The sequence below is a fragment of the Pan paniscus genome, chromosome 14 (genome assembly GCF_029289425.2).
Source record: "Pan paniscus chromosome 14, NHGRI_mPanPan1-v2.0_pri, whole genome shotgun sequence".
Taxonomy (NCBI): domain Eukaryota; kingdom Metazoa; phylum Chordata; class Mammalia; order Primates; family Hominidae; genus Pan; species Pan paniscus.
The window spans coordinates 42,078,073-42,100,396 of NC_073263.2; the positions used below are offsets into that span (position 1 = coordinate 42,078,073).

At 42.0% G+C, this 22,324-nt stretch overlaps 1 protein-coding gene across 1 annotated transcript in view; it reads left to right on the forward strand.

Moving 5' to 3' along the window:
- The window catches only part of TNFSF11 (TNF superfamily member 11), a 33,940-nt gene extending 12,116 nt beyond the window's left edge, over positions 1-21,824 (forward strand). The window contains exons 3-5 of the mRNA XM_034936645.2: positions 14,571-14,616; positions 14,702-14,800; positions 20,308-21,824. Of these exons, the coding sequence (XP_034792536.1) occupies positions 14,571-14,616; positions 14,702-14,800; positions 20,308-20,729 (567 nt within the window). The 3' untranslated portion in view covers positions 20,730-21,824. The remainder of the gene's footprint in view (positions 1-14,570; positions 14,617-14,701; positions 14,801-20,307) is intronic.
- Positions 21,825-22,324: the final 500 nt, after the last annotated feature.

The following is a 22,324-nucleotide window of genomic DNA, read 5'->3' on the forward strand; positions in this document are numbered from 1 at the left end:
CGCACATCTGAATATATCACACTTAATTTATTCTCAGGAATGAATGGAGAAAAGCATGAACAAATGATCAATGACTTATTGAACTCTGTAAACTAATATTTTACATCAACCAACTCATAAAGCCATTCAGAATGTGATAAGCCTTGTTCTTATTTATACGATGCGGTCTTACCAGTCCTACAGTTGATAATTAGGAATATTATGGCCTGAGGCAGTAATGCTTCAGTACAATAATAACACAGGTTTATTTTTGTTAGAAGTTACCCCCAGCTGGCCCTCTCACATCAGTCACATTTTCATCAGGCTTCTTTGCCCTGCATAACCTGACTGCTATGTAGAGGTGGGCTTATAATGTGAACTAAAAACATGATTCTGGCTCCATATATGAGTTAAATTTTATAAAACTCTCTAACTTCCCTCCAAAATATGAAAAGCCAATGGTATTGTAATGACTACTGATAAGTTATCTTGTTGTCATATCCTCAACAAACCATTCCCTGGAGTATAAGCCTTTGAGTCTCTAAAGACTTAACTGGAGAACAGGAAGTAAGACCAGGGAGCCATAATTATTAAACAATTCATTCTTACCTGAAATTCTTTTTTATTCCCTGGGAATCAGGTACCTATTTGGCCTCATCTTCAGAATTCATAATGTAGAATTCAGAATTCACAATATCCTCTGATATTAAGATTAATATACCCAAAGATTTGTAGCACTTTGATCCTCAATGAAGTATTTGCTGTTATTTGGTATAGTCTGAGCTGGGTAACAAACAGACCCATCCATTCAGTGAACTAACTAAGAAACTTTTTCCCTCTCACATAGCAATCCAGACATGAGTCATCCAGGACCAGTAGGGATGCTCTTCTGTCCTCAGCATGAACCTTCCATCTCTGTTTCTAAGTTGGCTTCTCCATTTGCTGTTATTTCTAGATAGGGGAAGGGTAAAAGAAAACTGAAGACAGTACCTGGAAGTGGAGACATCACTTCCAGTAGCATCATATCGGCTGGAAGTTACTCATAAACCACATCTTGCTGCAAGGGAGACTGGACAAGGTAGTCTCTAGCTGAGCAGCCATTTGTCCACAAAGCTTGAAGAAGGGAGTTGCCTATAACTAATAGGCAAAAAGGAGTGGAAGGAGATGAGGGGACAATGAGCAGTCTCTGACATTCACTAAACCCCATTTAGGTAGGAAGGAGGACTCACCATATATAAGCAAGAGTTAACTCTGAGAACACATAAGTCTATTAAAAATTTTAATGGTCAAGATTGTATTTTCAAAAGGTCAAAATACTTTGGGATTATTTAGATTGCAAGAGAGTGAGAGAAATTTGAAAGTAGATTCAACAGCATTCATCTTTTTGAGGAAGTTTCAAAGGTCTGTTTAGAGATTGCATCTGTGATTGTTGAATAAACCTTGATTGTCACCTGCACCGCTTTTGCTAGGTTTTGTAGATTAAAAAGAGCATTAATTAAAAACTAGAAAGTTCACCAGATTAAGTGATTGTGTTTTCTACATATGGGAAACAGATCTCCTTGGATTGCAATCTCCATTATTATAAGGAGCTCATTCCTATTTTTAAACTAATGTAAATAAGAAATCAATTGAAATTTAAATAGATTGTAACTGCTTGTGAAACTGTAATCATTGAAGTTGTTATATGCCACTATTTCTCATTTGCCTGTTAGTTAAAAAAAGGAGAGGAGGGATTAAACCTCATTCATTGCCTCTTTGCCTTTGTATACAGGAGTATGTGTCCGAAGAAAGTTTCTCATAAACCCACAAGGGTACTTGGTTTTTGGAGCACTCATGTTCCCAAGTCACGATGTTAGTCATGTAGTGGTTTTCCAATAGGATTTCATCTCTGTTTGCCATAATAGTTTTGGAAACTGCAATTCAACCCCAATCACATTTAGCGTTTATAAAAGCTGTCTTTATGGGAAAGCTGAAGTAAGACCCACAGAGTTTTCCTACAAAACCAAGGCCATCTATTGGCTTTAGCTCAACCATAAGTTATTGGCTTGTACTCAATTTCAGGGGAGACCCAGGGAAGAAGGTAGGAAGCAGGAGGGTTTGCAAGAGGAAAATAACCGGTGAGTTATGTCAGAGGTGGGCTTTTCTTTGTGCTACAAGTACCCCAGGATGGAAGAAAAGATATTCTGCATGACATCTTTAAAGAAACAGAGAGCTGGAAGGACATGCTTGAAAGAGGAGCCTTCATTATGTGGCCTGGGATCTTGGGCTAACCTTCCAGAAGTGGATGAAACTGAGGGTCCTTGGTTGGAGAGCATGACAGCAAGGGATAGATTGGATTGTTCTACCAGCAGCGGCAGGAGAGGTACAGCCTGTGTAATTGAAGAGCGGGATGTGCCTTAGAGCAGTGTTTCCAAACCTCCTGGATCTTAAGACTCAGTTGGGGCCCTTGTTTTAAAAAGAGAAGAGAAAAGTCCTCCAGATCTATCAGTGGGGACTCTGATTTGGCAGTTCAGGGGTGGACTCTGTGATTTCTTCAAAGCATCCTAGGAAGAGGTGAGAGCCACTGGTGGACAGGGAAGCCATGGTGAATGAAGTGACTATATTTGAGAAGGAGGGTGAAGCCTGTGTGGTATGAAAGAGGTGGGTCCCAGAAATTGTCAAGAGCTGTCTGTTTCTGAGATGACCAGACAACAAATGCTTGCTCAAACTTTTCAGTTTGAGGTTCAGGGTGTTGGGGAGTTCCATTCTCACTTAGCTTCTGCATCACTAGGCTGCTACTCCTGTCCTCAGTCTTTGCCCTTCAAGAACACTAGGTAGTGGCGGCGGTGGCGGTGGTGGTACCAGTAAAAATAATCATCATAATGATAAACCCTAAGGCTCATATTCATCAAAAAGTTTGAAAGCACTCAGAACTCTTCTCTTCAGTGCCTGTGGCTGCTTCTCATTTGATCTAGTTTTTCATGGTGAATGACAATACCATTATCTCCACCACCCCAAACTGGAAGTCAGAAGATAGTCTTATCCTTTTATTCACCCACTCTTCACCTCTCCCCCATCCTGTGAATTCTACCACCTTACAAAACCTTCAAGTATTGTCTCTACTCTGCTCACTGTGGTGGTCACATGAACAGAGGTCATCATCCTCTCTTGCCTGCATCCTTGCATCTGGCCACCCCCTCCTGGTCTCACTGCCACTGGCCCATCCTTTCCATAGCTGAGGGACTTCGAAAATGCACATCTGAACAGGTCATTTCTTTTCCTGCTTAAAGCATCCTTCAGTAGATCACTGTGGTTGTCAGGATGAAGTCTGAGCTGCTGAACATGTAACAAAAAGTCCTCTGTATTCTGGAAAGCCTCGTTCCAGCCCCTGCCTCTTCAGGCTTGTTACCTTGAATGCTCCATGTCATCGCCTCCATCGCAACTTGTACTCCACGGCCTCACCACACTATGGTGCTGAACTCTCCCGACCTGGCCATACCCTTTCGCCTCTCTGCCTCTCTGCTGTAATCAGCAAGTGCAGAGAGGGCAAAGGGCATGTCTGTCCTGCGAACAGTGTCCTCAGAAACCCACAGGACGCCTGACTCCTAGCCTCCATCAGTAAACTTTGTTGAATGCATGAATGAATGAATGAATGAATGATGAGTCTTTGTGCATAGTCCTTTGTATGCCACTCCATGCCCTTCTTTGTGTAGTCGGTTTTCTAATTGTCTTTTAAAATCCAGCTTAGGCATTACTTCCTGGAGGAGGAGCCCACAGATGCCCGCCCACCCACCTGTGGGGTTAGGTGCCCCTCCTGGGCCCACACGGGGCTTCTTATAACAGCAGTAACCACACGGACCTGGGGTGAACTGGCTCACTTGAATGTGAGCTTCCCAAGGACAGGGTCTGTGGGATGTTTCCTTTCTACATTTCCAGCCCCAGTGGCAAGCAAATAGTTGGTGCTCAGTGAAAGTTTAAAGAACAAGTTTAATGAACACGAGAGTGACCTGTGCCCTATGTGCACTTGGTGTGCTCAGGTGGCGAGTTGTTTAATATTGCCAGAAGCTAGCCAGCCATGTGATCAATCCATAGGATTCCTAAGGGGCTGGAGGTCACTCGCAAGCTCAGTGTTTTCCTGCTTCTTTGAGAGGAGAGCTCTTTTCCTCTTTGGAGCGTGAACACGTTAGGGACCTTGGGGTTGGGGGTGCTCCTTCACTGGTAGCCTTGGCCCTTTTCTTCCTGGCCTCATGGATCTAAAGCAGCTGGCCTGGTATCTCTGACCCCCTTTGCGTCTCATTCTTAGGGAGAAGTCTGTGAGAGCAAAGTCTTGTCCAGAAGAGATGAGGATTTGTCAATGTAGAAAGCACTGCCAATGGAAGGTGGCATTATTTTTCAAGTGGCAGAGGAAAACAGAGACATGGTAAATAGCACAATTAGCCCAAGATGCCACACTGCAGTTAGTCTGCCAAACTTTTAGATGACACTTTTTAAACGAGTAGTATAGTATAAGACATTTGAAAATTGGGCTCTTTATGAAGACTAACATTGCTGTCATAAGACTACTTTATGAAAACCCAAGGGGACCTTTATCTGTAGCAGAAGCTTTCTCATTTAAACCATGAAGGTTAAACAATAAAAACTAATTTTCTATTCCCAGCATACCCATCGCACTCCCAGGAAAAGCATCAGTCTGCTTTATGAAAACAAGTACACGCTATTCTTTAGCTCTTTGGTAGGTAGAGGACATGAGCTGTTTGCAAAAACGAGTCTCTTCCAATTAGCAGACTTCTTTTGGAAGAAATGATCCACCAGTGACTGTATTTGGGGTTTGGGGAGAAGGCCAACTCACATCTTGGTAAAGTTTTTCACTGAGAATTTTCACTGATGGGCATGGGATGGTGGCCGCTGATTCAGTAGGAGCTGGAGCAATTAGGAGGCTGAGTGCAGTGGTGGTGGTGGTGCGGAGTGTGTAGAATTCATGTTGAGAAGAGTTTGGCTTTGGGAGAATTTGATTAGTCAGTACTTTTATATTAAAAATAAAGAATTATAGGGATCAGAATGTGAAGTTACAAATTTAAGGTGAGGATGGCTTTTACCTTCGGGATGAGTGGGGTCTATACCCTACCTGCCTTCTCTCCTCCTATCTGCCTGCTGGGCCACTGGACCCCTCGCCCACCTCATGATTTTTCCCCTCTCCTCTGGGGAGGGTGAGGACCTGCCCTCTCACCTCCCCCAGTGCTCCTGTCCTCTCCCTTCCTAGTGTCTTATAGGGCTCTGCTCTAAGGAACCTAGGCTGAGAAGGGCAATCCACCATGATCTTTTATAACATGTATTCAGGCAACAGAGAACTCAATGAATCCTGCTCTTAAAGTTCTTCGCTTTGGGTGTTTTTGCACTATGGGCTCTTCATAAGGAATCAGGGGTCACCAGCTCCATCCAGGTGCATATATGTGTTCCCCCAGATCCTGTGGATTGCAAGGTCAGTGTGAGCTTTAGGGGAGGGAGGAAAGTGAGAGGCTGGGGCAGCGATACTAAAGCCTATCTCATTAGCTATTGCACAACACCCGGTGGCCACTCTTTCTGTGCCTTGTTAGCCAAGAATGCCGTGGAAATAAGAGCGTTGCAATTAAGGATGAGCTGTTGATGAAACACTGGCTAAGGCATCTTTCCAAGGGAGCAGTGTGTGCAAAAGTCTGCATGTACAGGAGGGCAGAGTTCTTGCAGGTGGAACTAAGAGTAATTTCATGTGGCTGGAACCTATGGCATCCCAGAGCATCCTTCCAGGTGATAAGGTTTGGGGGTACAGGGGAAGAATATTAGGGGATTTCGGAGTGGTAACCAGACTAAGTGAAAAATTAATGTTTTTCTCTGTACTCTCATAACCTGTCTGACACCAAATATGTGGCATTTGCCCTCACACAAAGCAGTTCTCCAACTCTTCAGACACTAATTGGGTGTTCTGCAATTCAATTATGGCACTAACTCTTGGGAGGTAACACAGCCCCAACAGGTTAAAGGCTCAGCCCCACAAGACTGTCCCACTTCAGATGCCATTCACAAGTGCCAGGTTGTTGCCTGTATTTCTGACCAACCAGCTACAAATCGGGGGTTCCCATGACCTCCTACTCAGGTTCGGTAATATTCTTGAATGGCTCACAGAACTCAGGAAAGCACTTGACTTACTATGACCAGCTTATTATAAAGGATACAATCAGGATCCACCCAATGGAAGAGATGCTTAGGGCCAGATATGGGGATGGAGAGGGTCGTGGAGCCTCCTTGCCTCTCAGGGCATGCCACTCCCTCAGCACCTGGCTAGTTCACCTGCTAGGAAGGCAGTGGTACCCTGGCTCAAGCCCACTGTTGAGAGTTTTTATGGAGGCTTCATTACAAGACATAGTTTATTAAATCATTGGCCATTGGTGGTTGATGTCAACCGGGAGGTCAGGAAGTCAAGGGGTGTGATATGGTTTGGCTCTGTGTCTCCACCCAAATCTTACCTCCAATTGTAATTCCCATAATCCTCAAGTGTCAAGGGTGGGACCAGGTAGAGGTAATTGGATCATGGGGGGTGGTTCCCCCATGCTGTTCTCATGGTAGTGAGTCTCATGAGATCTGATGGTTTTATAAGCATCTGGCATTTCCCCTGCTTGCACTCACTCCGTCCTGCCGCCCTGTGATGAAGGTGCCTGCTTCTCCTTTGCCTTCCACCAAGACTGTAGGTTTCCTGAGGCTTCCCCAGCCATGCGGAACCGTAAGCCAATTAAACCTCTTTCATTTATAAATTACCCAGTCTTGGCCAGTTCTTTATAGCAGTGTGAAAACAGACTAATACAGGCTGGGACTGAAAGATCCAATCTTCTAATCACATGACCGGTCCCTCTGGAAACCAGATCCCATTCTCCAAGGGTCACATCATTAGCATAAACTCAGGTAAGGTTGGAAGGGGCTGATTATGAATAACAAAGGATGCTTCTGTGACACCTGTCATGTGGGAAATTCCAAAGGCTTTAGGAGCTCAGTGCCAGGAACCTGGGATGAAGACGAATTGCATATTTCTTATTATATTACAGTATTACACAGGCCCAGTTATGCAGGGCCTTCTAAGCCCTGGTAAGGAACGTGGACTTGTACCTGAAGTCTGGAAGCAGCCCCCGGAGGATTTTAAGAAGGGACATGTACTTTAGGATGCACTCTAACCTCAGTGGATCACTTTGAGGAGAGCAGGAGACAGGAAGAGGAGGTAGGAAGCTATTATGGTAGTCCTAATGAGAAATGATGAAAACTTGAAGGAAGGCAGTGGTACCCAGGTTGGAGAGGAGGGAATGGATTTCCCAGCTATTTACAAGGTGGAAATCTGCAGGACTTCTCTGCAGGAATTGGAAACTGGCTATTCATTTTCAGAAATAACCCATGTGTGGCATTCATGTGCTAACTCGGCTGATGAATGCACTATTCTTGTAACTAGGTTGGAGAAGAATTACATGAAGGGTATCATTAAGATGTTAAAATGAATGCATTACATATGTTAACAAGTGTATGAACCCTGTATTATATCTGGCAAACGGGGTGTTAAATCCTTGTTCAACCAGCCAGATGTCTCTGCAGCTGCTGCTGGTATTGCAGAGGGAGGCAGCCACCTGAGACCCCAGCTATGAGCTGGTGCCAGTGATTTCCAAAGCATCTGGCTGTAAAATTCCTTCTTCTGTGCTCTGATTGACAGGTACCACATGGATCACACAATTCACATCACAATGCACAGGTGAGATTTTCAGTCTGATAAGCCCAGACTCCAGCAACTTGACCTTTTCAGAATATCTTTGCAGCTGAGAATGTTCTCAGTTGGAGCTGAAATCTATTTATTGTTATTATTATTAATTTATTTTTTTGAGATGGAGTCTCACTCTGTTGCCCAGGCTGGAGTGCAGTGGTGTGATCTCGGCTCACTGCAACCTCTGCCTCCCGGGCTCAAGCGATCTCATGCCTTAGCCTCCCGAGTACCTGGGATTACTGGCACCTGCCACCATGCCCAGATAATTTTAAAAATATTTTTAGTAGAGACGAGGTTTTGCTGTATTGGCCAGGCTGGTCTTGAACTCCTGGCCTGAGGTTGATCCACTTGCCTCAGCCTCCCAAAGTGCTGGGATTGCAGGTGTGAGCCACTGCACCAGGCCTATTTATATTACTTTGTAAGTTGAAAAAAAAAACAAAACACTGTAGTAAAACAATCTTAAAAACAACTTAATAACATTCTCTCCTGAATTGGAATGTTATCAAAGTCTTGTTTGGGGCAGTTATTCAGCTGAATTTACAAAGAGGGGCGTATCCTTTGCTGTAAATGTTTAAATTGCCTGAAGCAAAATTCCCATAACTACTTAAAGGAGTTGAAAATACTCCTAAGTGTTTATATTTATTCTTACACAGTACCATCTCTCCTAAGTGGCCCTAGTTTATTGAGATTGAGCTAGCTCTGAGACATCTCCCTCCTCCTTAAGTTTGGCAAATATCCTAAAACGTTTGAAAAGATGTTTAAAAGATCTGAAGGAAGCTGGCCTCAATGGACCAGAGACAAAGTCTGCACAGCCAGGCTCCTGGGAATTGCACTTCTTGGATGTTGAGTTCAGGAGAGGCAGTACTAGAGACCACAGTTACACAATCACATTGATCTTTTGTGTACTTTGTTTCCTGGAGAAGAAATTGTGTAATCCCAGCATTTTTTTATGAGTTAAATAGAAGTTGAAATTAAAAAAAAAAAAATCACATTGGTTGTTTTCCTGTCTGTTTAAATGTACTCTGACAGCAAAGATGAAAAGTTAATGCAGTCTAAATAGAAAAATACCACAATGAGAAGATTTAAAAAAAATATTGTGAAATGTCCTCATCTCTATTGTTTTTAGACGTTGGGGTTTCAAATCTGCAAAGGCTGACTGCGGCGTTGTCAGGATTGTCAATGTTGGACAGCGTCCACTAGGTGGCAGTATGTCAGAAGAGTTCTTTTATCCTTGAATGGGCAGAGATTTCTTTGGTTGCTCTCTGGTAGTTCGGTTTCCTTTTTTTGTCTTGTTTTGAAGGGTTAAATGAAGCTATCATAATTTACTTATCTAAAAATGCATAAATTCATTGCAAGGCCTACTTGTTACAGCGTGACCATAAATGGGTTTATTCATTCATGTGAATTTTCTTGGTAACTTATTATTAATGATCCTAGCATGTAACAGATGATGAATATGCCGTATCCTGAGAAGGTAGATCACAAATCCTCCTGGGAAGCTGGACATGGGTGCTCATTAGCCAAGAGAAGAAAATAGGGGCGTCCTTTGCCCAGCTGCCTCAGCCTGGTAACTGTTTCTGGCTTCTGCTCCAGGCTGTTCGCTGAGAGGTTTGTTGAAGTTACCTGCACTTCTCTACGCAAATCTACAGGCATTCTGATGGCGTAGGTAACATGTGGTTGTGTTGGATGTTTATTCAGAGTGTTAACTAACTGGTTTTTGTTAATTTACAGCTGGCTTAAAATAAGATAAAACGTACATACGTTTTTTAAAAGATCTCTTTCATGTGAATAATTTGTTCAGAAGAAAGGAGTCGGATATTCTTTTGTAGTATTTTCCCAAAATTAGATTATCAGAACTTTCTGAATTCAAAGAAACCGGCAGTGCCGTCTGAATGATAAGATTTTGGAATAAAGAACTATAGAAATTTTAAAACACTCTAATTAATCTGACAGATGTAGAGGACTAATGTGGATGAAAAGAAATGTAAATGCAAAGCTTAGAAAATAAATGGAATTGTCAATTGGGGTGAAGTTTGGGTTCGTCTTCAGAAGGACTCCTATAATCCTGAAAATGAAAAATATTAGGGGGCTATCAAAAGGTCTGTGTTTGGCATGTGCATAGCAAGGTCTCTGATCTTTGAGAAGATGGCAACATGGAATGGCTCCAGCTCTGTGGAGTGGACCCGATAGGGTCATGTTTGGAGATGCAATGTCCCTTATCCATGTCCTGCAGGTCTTAGTCTTGGGGGTTCATCAGCCAAGCCATAAACATGGGTTGGCCAGTTCTCAGCCAGTTGTTTGCTGAAGCCCCTGGGAATTCTGAGATCATATTTTCTGATGTCCCGGCTCCTTCTTGTCAGATCCCAGGATCCCCAGCAGCCAGATGGCAGTCAAGGGGAGCCACCTTTTCAGAGTTACTGCTTCAGGGAAGGAGTCACGCTAAGGATTCCTGGGTGGGCTAGTGGTATTTTGTCCCAGCTTTCAGGAGTGTATTTTATGATGATGGCTTGTAAAAGGATATGGGCATACAGATCCAGAGACCAAAGTTCAAGTCTCAGCTTTATTAGGTGAAGCCTTATTCTCTCTCTGCCTCCATTTCTCAGTCTGAAAAATGAGGTTAGTAGTAGTTATAGTTTTCCAGGCTCTGATTCTAACAAAAATCAAATATGGTAACAGGGAAAATACTTTGCTGTCTACAAATGTAAGAGGTTATTAAATTTTCAATACGTGGAATATATATGCAAGTCATGAGACTATAGTAAACCCTTAACTAAATTGAGATGTCACCAAACAACTATTCATGGGAACACTTAATTAGTAACAATGCTTCTCAATACCTGCTACATATTCTTATCATCTGGGAGCATCTTTAAAAAACTACCCAGTCACTATCAGACTAATTGGGTTCATTATCCTGGCTGAGGTTGGGGTCAGGGTATGGGTATCTTCTAAACTGCCTAGGTGTCTCTGCTGCGCAGCCAGGTCCCTCACTGGAATGCATCAAGTACTGCCTACAAAACTTCAGTTACAATCTCAAGGCCAGAAGACACCCTAAAAGTCTAGTCTTAGAAGAATGTTATTTTTATGATTGATATCTGTGCACATAAATAACAATGGTTTTAGAGCTCAAAAAGCTGGGGTGCAGATACAGATATTGGGAATACTTTCTTTGTACCTTGAGGTTATAGACACGTCATGCGCTCTCTTTTTGACTCTGAAACTTACCTATAAGGTTTCTGAGGGGAATTGCAATCCTTCAACACCCAAAAGGTATAAAATGAGAGCAGCATTACCTCTTGGGTCTCTAGCTAGAGTTTTAATTCATCCTGGGTCATGAAGCCTTTTGTTCTTTTTTTTTTTTTTTTTTTTTTAAAGCAGACATTGAAAGTGCATCTGAGAGGTGCTGCTGGTTACTGAATTTTCTTGAAACAAAATGGGTCCGTAGCAACTCTGACCTAGAAGTTTCTGATTAAATGGGAAAGAAAAGTTCATAGTTCATTCCCGGGTAGAAGAGGACAAACTTTCCCTGTCCCTTGCATCAGTGGCTTGAGTCTGCTGCTTCTTTGGCCTGGATATCAAGCTCCCAGAAAATCTCCAGTCTGTGCCTCTGTGAATCTTTGAGGATGTGAAAGGGATTGTCATTCTCAGATGAGGCCCCAGGCCAGCAACACCAGCTCACTGGTGCTGAATGCAAATTCTCAGGCCCCACCCCAAATCTACTGGATCAGAAACTCTGGGGCTGGTCCCAGCAGCCTGTTTTAACACGCCCTCCAGGAGGTGGTGGTGCAATGCATACATGCTCAAGTTTGAGGACCACTGAGCTAGGACAAAGGCACTTTTCTTGTTTTTCTTTTTCTTTCTTTTCTTTTCTTTTTTTTAGACTGGGTCTTGCTCTGTCACCTAGGCTGGAGTGCAGTGGCATGTCACAGCTCACTTCAGCCTCTACCTCCTGGGCTCAAGCAATCCTCCTGCCTCAGCCTCCTGAAGAGCACAGGTGGATGTCGCCACACCCAGCTAATTTTAAAAAATTAATTTTTATAGAGATGAGGTCTCCGTATGTTGCCCAAGCTGGTCTCAAACTCCTAGGCTCAAGTGATCCTCCCACCTTGACCTCTTAAAGTACTAGGATTACAAGCATGAGCCATCATGCCTGGCCTGGCTTTGATTATAAGTGTGTTTGTATAGAAAATCACAAAACAGGCATTTGTAGGTATATGCTAGACTTAGTTCTGCTTCCTTCTCCCCTTCCCCATCTCTCCTCTGATGGAAAGGCAGATCAGAGCTAGAGGGAAAATGAGGGGTAGCGTTCAGTCTCAGAATTACTCTGTCACTAAGGTTCCTCTTCCAATCTTTTAAGAGCCAGTAATCAAGTAAAGATATACTGTGTATATATAACCATATAAAGATATACACAATGTTTAGAGATACACTGCATATCCAGCTTTGCTGGCACCAAAGTGAAGAAGAGATGAACAGAGGAAGGTCTGTTCCCTAAGGCCACCCATCCACCTGCCTGACAAGAACTGGGAAAGAAGAAACTGCTATCAAGGCATGTCCCTGTTACATGTCAGACCCCTCCACACACTCCCACACTTCCGCAGCACTTGGCACCTGCTGCAGCAAGAAAAATGCCCAAAAGCCAACTAAACAAGCAGTAGCATTTGAAGGATAAGGGGCCCAATGGCTGGGAAACTGCTGATGTGAGAAAGACCGCACAGTTACACTCACATTTGCAGCAGGTAGTAGAGCGCCATGAGCAGCTTAATAATGAAATTTTCCTATAGCCTTAAGGGAGAAAATAAAAACCTGCAGAAAGAAAGAAAGAAAAAGATGCACTGTGTTATCTATAAGTCTGTTGTGAAGGCAGGGGAGACAAAACTAGGAAATTCCAGAAATTAGGCACCATTGAGAACCCGGAGGTCTTGAGGAAATCTTGGAAAACTGGAGGTTGACGTGAGTGGGGAAGAAAACGAGGCCTGGGAAGGGCCACTCAACCCAAAAGGGGCTACCATGTGCCTAAATACCCGCCCTGCACACGGCACTCCCAGAGCTGTGCAGTGTAGTTCCCTGGGTCTAGGCAACAGCAGAAAGTGGCTTTGAGTGAATCCTAGGGTTTCTTTCTAAGAGTCAGCCACACTGTGACTAGAACTTCAGAACAAGTCAGTGAAGACAGCTGTGCTATCTCCTCCAACGGTCATTAAAAACAACGTAGATTCTTATCTCTCTCTCAGAAGTTTGGAAGCAGAAAGAAGAATAAATGTTATCTCCAGAATCCTTCCAGCTAATAACAGTTGAAATTATGTTATTGCCTCTATCTATCTATCTATCTATCATCTATCTATCTATCATCTATCTATCTATCTATCTATCTATCTATCTATCTATCTATCTATCTATCATCATCTATCTATCATCTATCTATCTATCTATCTATCTATCTATCTATCTATCTATCTATCTATCATCTATCTATCTGTCTATCTCAAAGCCCTCCTCTCTAGACACTTAAAGAACTTAAGCTGCATGGCCTATCTTTCAAACACCGTGGGGAGAATGGTTAGCATGAATAGTTATTCCAGTAACAGGGGAAATTAGGAATCTCTCCGGAGTGGTTTTTTTTCAGTATCCTTATAATAGATATCTCTTTTGTTTTTTGTTTTTGTTTTTGTTTTGAGATGGAGTCTAACTCTGTCACCCAGGCTGGATTACAGTGGTGCGATCTCAGCTCACTACAACCTCCCTGGCAACCTCCCGGTTCAAGCGATTCCCCTGCCTCAGCCTCTTGAGTAGCTGGGATTATAGGCACCCACAACCACACCTGGCTAATTTTTGTATTTTTAGTAGATACGGGGTTCCACCGTGTTGGCCCAGCTGATCTCGAACTCCTGACCTCAAGTGATCCGCCCGTGCCAGCCTCCCAAAGTGCTGGGATGATGGGTATATAATAGACATCTAAATTTACCGGGCACTCTGCTAAGTGCCTACACACATTATCTCCTTTAGTCTTCACAAGCACCCTGTGATGGGGTGCTGTTAATATCCTCCGTTTATGCGGGAACTTGAACTAAGGTGAAAGTCTGAGCTTTCATCCCCTCCACCTTACTCTTGCCCTAAGATGTCACATTTTAGTGTCAGCTAATGTCTGGATACAGGTGGGCATGTGGTTACCTATTTCATCCTTTATTCTCAGGGTTCAGATTGAGATATGCAATTACCTATACTCTTTATGTTTTTTCTTTTTTCTGGCTTGTGCTTCTAATCCTCTATTTGTGGCCATATTTTAAGTTAATTGTTGGTACTCTAAAGGCTCTTAGACTTCCATATAGTGCTTTAAGTACACCGTAACTTTAAAGTAAAAAATTAACCACTGGGAGCTAAGCATCATTCTCTTTCCTGTGGGCTGAGCTTTAGTATTATAACAGAAATTCACTAATGAAATAGACATAAAAAGAGCCTTCCAGAACATTTAAGAGGGTCATATATTCTGTGTAATTGTTATTTTCCTAGTTAACTTCATCTCCATTTGTGTACCTGCTACAGATTTTTAATTATGTTCAATTATGCCATGGTTTATAATCTACATCGTCTTTTACTTCCTCTTACCGTCCAAAGTATTTTGTTTGAAGTTGGGTATGGTCTCAAACACGTCAACACCAATTCTTTGGGGTGAACTTCCATTGATAGCCACCTAATACATATAGGAATTTCACTGCCAATGTTATTATGGCACCTTTGGAAGGAAAAGAGGGTTAATTTGTTGCATATGTAACAGCCCTGAATTCTTATTACTTTACAGAAAGAATGATTTTATAAATAAAATTATTTTTCCTTTTTATTTCAGGAATTACAACATATCGTTGGATCACAGCACATCAGAGCAGAGAAAGGTAAGCATGGATCCATACATCTGTATGAAATCCCACAGGGTCACTACTATTTTGGCTATAATAATATGGTTTCTCTCATCTCCAGCGATGGTGGATGGCTCATGGTTAGATCTGGCCAAGAGGAGCAAGCTTGAAGCTCAGCCTTTTGCTCATCTCACTATTAATGCCACCGACATCCCATCTGGTAAGCTCCATCTGCATCCAGCCTGAAAAATATTTTAAGAGTCATTTATCAGCCCATTTCAATACTGAAACCTATTTTTAGTCTGTCACTGAATTTTTGAGAGCCCTTACTTCAAAGCCAAAGGAAAGACCATTCATCCTCAGGTGATGATTCACATCCTGGAAACTGTGATTCTCAAAAATGTCAGAATGGACATCATCACCCTATTCATTTTCAGATCATCAGAATGGATGCTTATTTTAAATGACTGTCAGCTGAAAGCCTGTAACCTGGAAGGACAATCCTTTGTTATGCTCATCTGTACTTTCCCAAGCTAAAGTTGACACAGCCCTGCTGCTGACCTCGGAGGTGAATGAATTCATCAGGTAGTCACATACTCAGCTATCTCCTGCAGAGGTCCAGGGAGGACACTTTAGACCCCCGTTAATATCTTTAAGAGACAGTAACCCTCTAGAAAATGAGATCTCCTCCCCCTTCTCCAAGGGCTTATCATTTTCTCTGAGTAAATGCTTAGCTTGATGGACTAGAGACCTGATTATCTTGAAAATGAAGAAACCCGGAGCTCTCTGCCTACAGCTACTCTAATACACCAGTTATTCCATCATACAACCCCCACTGGTTACTTCACCATGGGCTAGATAGCTATCAAAAAGATAACAGAACTTTATGATACAGTGACAATTGAACATTCTTGTTATCATCATGCCACTAACGGAACACTTGAAGATCTTAAAGGGGGATCTTCAGGTGTCCTCCCTGGCACTCTACTGGAGATGGCTGAGTCTGTGACTACCCGATGAACTCTTCCACCTGTCAATCAGGTGTTTTCCCCTTCCTCATTACCTCTCATCCTTACTGCAATCCTGCAAGGTAGGGATTATCACGCAAATTTTGCAGACAGGGAAACTGAATGATACATAGGTTGTCATTTGTTCCCAGTCATGATGATGGTAGGATTAGAAGTAGCATTCCCGTCCCGTTGATTGCTAAGTCCGTGCTTTCCATGCTCTCTATTATCACATAAGCAGGCCACAAGGTACTTGTGGTCAGTTGGCTTGGCCAGAGGGAAAGAATTCAAAGCCCTTATGTTTCTCTTTTCCTGTGAGAAGTAGATTCATGTGGCGTCTAATAACAGGGGTGCTAAAATCTGACTGCCTGGGTTTGAGGCTCCATTGTCCTGGCTCTGTGACCTTGTACAATTTATTGCAATCACATATGCTTCAGCTTCATCATGTCTAAAATGGGGATGTTGATAGCATCTGCCTCAAGGTGTAGCTATGAAGATGAAATGAGGTAGACTGCTAACATTCTTGTGTGGAAGAACGGCCATAGTAAGCACTTGGAAGTGTGATTTGTTATTTTTGAGTTCAATTAAATAATTATACATATTACACCTTTTTCCTACAAATAACTTAAGGCAAGTTTTTCTCGGAGTTAAAGAAAGAAAGTTCAAGTTTTGCTAAGTTATTTGGAAAACTTTATTACGGCATGGACAAGGGGGGGATTTTTCCTGACCGAAGACACAGAAAGGGAGAAACCAGTTCTTTGGCTTTTAGAGGATTTTCCAAATGACCTCTCCTGTCCCAGACACTTGCTTCATAAATAATTTGTCTCACTGTGTGTCTATGCATGTCTTGTGGTGGAGCTACACTAATTTTCTCTGAGTGGAAAACTGTTTTGCATGTTAGCAAAGGCAATCAAATAAATATGGATGCATCTGTATTAATTTCTCTGAGTGGAAAACTATTTTGCATGTTAGCAAAGGCAATCAAATTAATACTAATGCATCAGCTGTGTGTGCTATTAATGTTCCCTACATTTATCTTTTCAGTTCACTTTAAATGGCATATGATAAATATTGCATTAGACCGTTTGCCAAAGTCTGTTTGGCAATAGCAAGCATGTTTTAGTTATAAAACTCTCTCTGCAGGCACCTAGCATCAAATCATTGCCAAAAACACAAGGCAGAACTCCTGGTTATTTTCTGACAGTTATTGAGTTTGTGACTGAGTGAGATGAGTTAGTGTATACTTCTGTTTAAGAAAATAGAATTTGTGGCTCTGGCTGGGCCCACAACTCCTTGAGTCCATTTATTACCCAGTTTTGGCCAGTACTGGAGGTTTCAGAGGAAGTGGCTTTAAATTTGCATGTTCATTTTGGGGCTCTGTTTTATACTTATTTACACAAGTAAAATCAGAATCTGCCTTATATGGACTGATACCACTTGCATTTTCAAAATATCTTAGATGAAATGCGTTGGGAAGTATTTAGTGAGGTCAGAATACATGGCTTTCTTTAGGAGGATACTCAGGCTAAATATTTGCAGAGACCTCTTCTGCGGTACTTAGCAGCAGGGACTGAAGTGTAGGGCAGGGGAGGCTGGGAAAGCTGGCAGGCTGGGGTCAGGGGTTGTCAGTGTGCCTCAGTGATGAAAATCCAGGTTTCCATGTGAGGCCTGCCGTGTGATCACTGCATATTTTTCTCATGTTTTTGCCTGGTATTATCTGCTTCTGAGTCCTCTCTTCACACTGACTGGCTCTCCTCCTTTTCCCCCATACGTGCCATGCATATTCCATTCTTTGCTCAGTTTCCCTCACTGACAATACCCTCCCTTTTCTCAGCCCATCCAAGTCTGACCCAAGGCCCCACTGTCCTCTGGCTTCTCTGTCCCCTTCCTGAGCTGAGCTCTCCTGCTTGCCATGAATTTCTGTAGCTGTCTCTTGGCAGTTGCTTGTAACCGAATGTCAGCCATGTGCTATGCAACATGCAGAAGTGAAAATGCATATTTTATATGCTCATTTTCTATTTTCTCTACTATTAGTGGTGAGTGCCATTAAGGCACAGTTGGTTGATATAATTCTTAATTACGGGCAGACTGACTGTTCCTAAAAACACCACGTAGATATTGTGTGACTGATCAAAAGCATGAACCAGTGAATGTATGAGTAAGTCAATGCACAAAAATAGAGAGATGTTTAGTAGGAAATAAGGGCACTTCTTCCACATGACTTACCTAACAATGGGAATGGTAATCGGTCAAGGTTCCTCTCTTCTCCTGCCTCTCTATTTCATATTCTTTCCTTGCCTTCCTAGGCCATATCTTGCTCTAACGCCAGCTGATCCATCCCATTGAGAGGGTAGACTTCTCTTCTGTTAAGAGATAACTAAAAGAAAAATCATTGATTGAACAACGAATTGACTGCAAGAGTGGGATAAGAATGAAGGCAGCATGGGATAACTTGAGATGGGAAGCATCTTGAATTTCATGGGTTTTGTCAATGGATTAGAGGAATTGCTTTTACTAGTGTTCATGAAGGTGTGATGATCATGCTCACTCACTTGGGACCAGATGATGGTATTTATATCTGGGGTGCTTTAATCTGGGATGACCTGAAATAAGACCTCCAATGAAAAAGAAGGTGGTGAGCCCAGGAGGCAAGAGGGCCTGTGATGACCCCACTGCAGATAGGTTGTGGAGTTCAGGAAATATCCTGTTTCTGGACAGAGGGATTGGAACCATTGAATTCTTGTTCTTCTCATGATGGGTTGCCCCACCGTTGGATGGCCCTTGCTGCAGTTTTTCTCCCAAGTGGTTGAAAGAACTGCCTGTTTGGTTTCTACAGCCTAGTTTTGAGGCTCCCAGATCATATCCCAGGCTCCCAGTTCTTTAGAGATAAAATTGTAGAACATTCTCTATCTTGTGGGCCTCTAGAGAAGGATGTAGATGTTCAAGGTCCCCCAAACCAGACTAGGCTGGGAAGGTAACTAGTGTGTGTTTCCTTTTTTTTTGTTTGTTTTGTTTGTTTGTTTTTTGAGACAGAGTCTTGCTCTGTCTCCCAGGCTGGAGTGCCGTAGCGCGATCTTGGCTCACTGCAACCTCCAACTCCTGGATTCAAGTAATTCTCCTGCCTCAGTCTCCTGAGTAGCTGGGATTACAGGCGCCTGCCACCACACCCAGCTAATTTTTTGTATTTTTAGTAGAGATGGGGTTTCACCATGTTGACCAGGCTGGTCTCGAACTCCCGACCTCATGATCTACCCACCTCGGCCTCCCAAAGTGCTGGGATTACAGGCGTGAGCCACCGTGCCCAGTCATGTGTTTCTTTCTCGATGAGGCTCTCATAAGGATTCACTCTAACCAGAGAGTTGTCAGTTTTGATAGATCTCTGGAATCCACTATAAGTCTTCATCTCTGGGCTAATTTATCTCCCTCAGCATCTCAGGGCCTGACCTAAGTTGTGGGTGGGTGTAACAGGCAGCAGTGAACTTCTTGTGGCTGCAGGAACTCTCTCAACTCCAGTCTGAGATTCAACTCTGCTTTGTTTTGCTAATTTCAAACTGCTGACCACCTTAGTTTAGTATAAGTATTTACAAAATCCTCTGGAAGAAAAATGTATTTTTGTACTTTCCACAGTATTACAACTTTCCCACCATTAGTTACCAGCTTTTCCAGTTGAACAATAGTGTCCACATCAATACAAATCTTTGATTAATTGGGTTTATCATAGAGGTATTGCCAATTTTTAATGACCCAGGAAAATACACCAAGGACCTGAAATATGAAAAGGACTGGACACACTGCTGGTTTAGAAGGTTCTTTAGAAATTTTTACTGCTCAGAAGCTGTAGCAAGAGGACCAGGTGTCACCTCATTTCAGGGGTGAGTAGGGCTAAATGAGAATTCTGGTCAGTCAGGAGAAGCTTTACAGACCTTTGGTCAGAAGGATTGTGTGAAGTTGTTAAGCTAGGGTGTGCAATGCTAACAATATGTTCTTTCTGAGCTTCTCTGGAGTTAGCTTGTCAGTTGTGCAAGCTGAGGTGGGAGACATTTGGGCTACTGGAGGTGAAGAAAATAGATTATGAGAATTGAGTTTAGGCGTCTGACCTTTCAGCCAAAGTTACTGTGACCCAGTTTTTCATCTCCTACTTTCCCTCTTCATGAGTTAAAAGAGAAGGTTGAGACTTGTGACATGTGGAAATTGTCTTCCTATCCTAGTTTCTTGCTTTCCTGTCTCAGTTGCCTTTGGCTAATCTCTTCCTTCAACCTGGAATGACCTTTCTGCTCCTGTCTGTGTGGCTGAATCCCATTTCTCTTAAGTTCTCAGGCTTAGCAGCAACTCCACAAAGGCATTCTTTACCCTTCTGGGTGGAAAGTTGTTCTTGTCTCTCTGTCCTTTGAGCTCCCATGGGAGTTACTGAACCTTGCCTATTGTTACTCATGCCTTACTTCTGCTCTGAACACATATCGTACTTACCCCTGGTGCACTATAGGCGCCTTGAGGGCAGGAAAAATGAGTTTTTGTCTTCGTAGCCTCTACTGTGCCTAACGGAACGCACCAAGTACATCTGAATGTATTCTCCCCTTCTAGAAAAGAAATCCCAATAAGTTATTCTCCCTTTGAAATAATGACTGCTATACTATTTTTTCTCCCTAACCTCATAGAATTGTGAAGACGTCCTTCTCATTTAAGGACTGACTTTCAAATCATATGCCTCTCTTCTCCACAGGTTCCCATAAAGTGAGTCTGTCCTCTTGGTACCATGATCGGGGTTGGGCCAAGATCTCCAACATGACTTTTAGCAATGGAAAACTAATAGTTAATCAGGATGGCTTTTATTACCTGTATGCCAACATTTGCTTTCGACATCATGAAACTTCAGGAGACCTAGCTACAGAATATCTTCAACTAATGGTGTACGTCACTAAAACCAGCATCAAAATCCCAAGTTCTCATACCCTGATGAAAGGAGGAAGCACCAAGTATTGGTCAGGGAATTCTGAATTCCATTTTTATTCCATAAACGTTGGTGGATTTTTTAAGTTACGGTCTGGAGAGGAAATCAGCATCGAGGTCTCCAACCCCTCCCTACTGGATCCGGATCAGGATGCAACATACTTTGGGGCTTTTAAAGTTCGAGATATAGATTGAGCCCCAGTTTTTGGAGTGTTATGTATTTCCTGGATGTTTGGAAACATTTTTTAAAACAAGCCAAGAAAGATGTATATAGGTGATGTGAGACTACTAAGAGGCATGGCCCCAACGGTACAAGACTCAGTATCCATGCTTTTGACCTTGTAGAGAACACACGTATTTACAGCCAGTGGGAGATGTTAGACTCATGGTGTGTTACACAATGGTTTTTAAATTTTGTAATGAATTCCTAGAATTAAACCAGATTGGAGCAATTATGGGTTGACCTTATGAGAAACTGCATGTGGGCTATGGGAGGGGTTAGTCCCTGGTCATGTGCCTCTTCGCAGCTGAAGTGGAGAGGGTGTCATCTAGCGCAAATGAAGGATCATCTGAAGGGGTAAATTCTTTTGAATTGTTACATCATGCTGGAACCTGCAAAAAATACTTTTTCTAATGAGGAGAGAAAATATATGTATTTTTATATAATATCTAAAGTTATATTTCAGATGTAATGTTTTCTTTGCAAAGTATTGTAAATTATATTTGTGCTATAGTATTTGATTCAAAATATTTAAAAATGTCTTGCTGTTGACATATTTAATGTTTTAAATGTACAGACATATTTAACTGGTGCACTTTGTAAATTCCCTGGGGAAAACTTGCAGCTAAGGAGGGGAAAAAAATGTTGTTTCCTAATATCAAATGCAGTATATTTCTTCATTCTTTTTAAGTTAATAGATTTTTCAGACTTGTCAAGCCTGTGCAAAAAAATTAAAATGGGTGCCTTGAATAATAAGCAGGATGTTGGCCACCAGGTGCCTTTCAAATTTAGAAACTAATTGACTTTAGAAAGCTGACATTGCCAAAAAGGATACATAATGGGCCACTGAAATCTGTCAAGAGTATTTATATAATTGTTGAACAGGTGTTTTTCCACAAGTGCCGCAAATTGTACATTTTTTGTTTTTTCAAAATAGAAAAGTTATTAGTGGTTTATCAACAAAAAAGTCCAATTTTAATTTAGTAAATGTTATCTTATACTGTACAATAAAAACATTGCCTTTGAATGTTAATTTTTTGGTACAAAAATAAATTTATATGAAAACCTGCCTTGTGATTTTGTACTTCTCCTTCATGTCTCTTTTGCTCTGTGATCCTATTATTTTCAATATGGTAATGTGGCTTCTATCTCTTTCCAAAGGTTACTGGGAGAAATGCAGATTTAATTAAAAATTAGAAGCAGATTCAATTAAATTAATGATCCTTGGAATCTGAAAAATAATTTGCAAGGAATTTGTATGCAAGGATATATCCAGATAGAAAATGGAGTCTTCTTCACTTAAAAAAGCCAAAATTTATATTATGTTGATATTGTGAGAAAAATATGGTGCTCTGTATAAGTTCATAATGTCTTAAAGAATAACTGTGCATGTTGTGCACACGTACCCTAGAACTTAAAGTATAATAAAAAAAATAGTAAGAAAATGCACGCACACAAAAAAGAATAACTGACCTGGAGGAACACCTGACATTTTATACCTTACTGTGGTAAGGAAGAATTAACAGTGTCCTGGACTCTTGTTCTCATGGAAATTTATACAGGAAAGCTG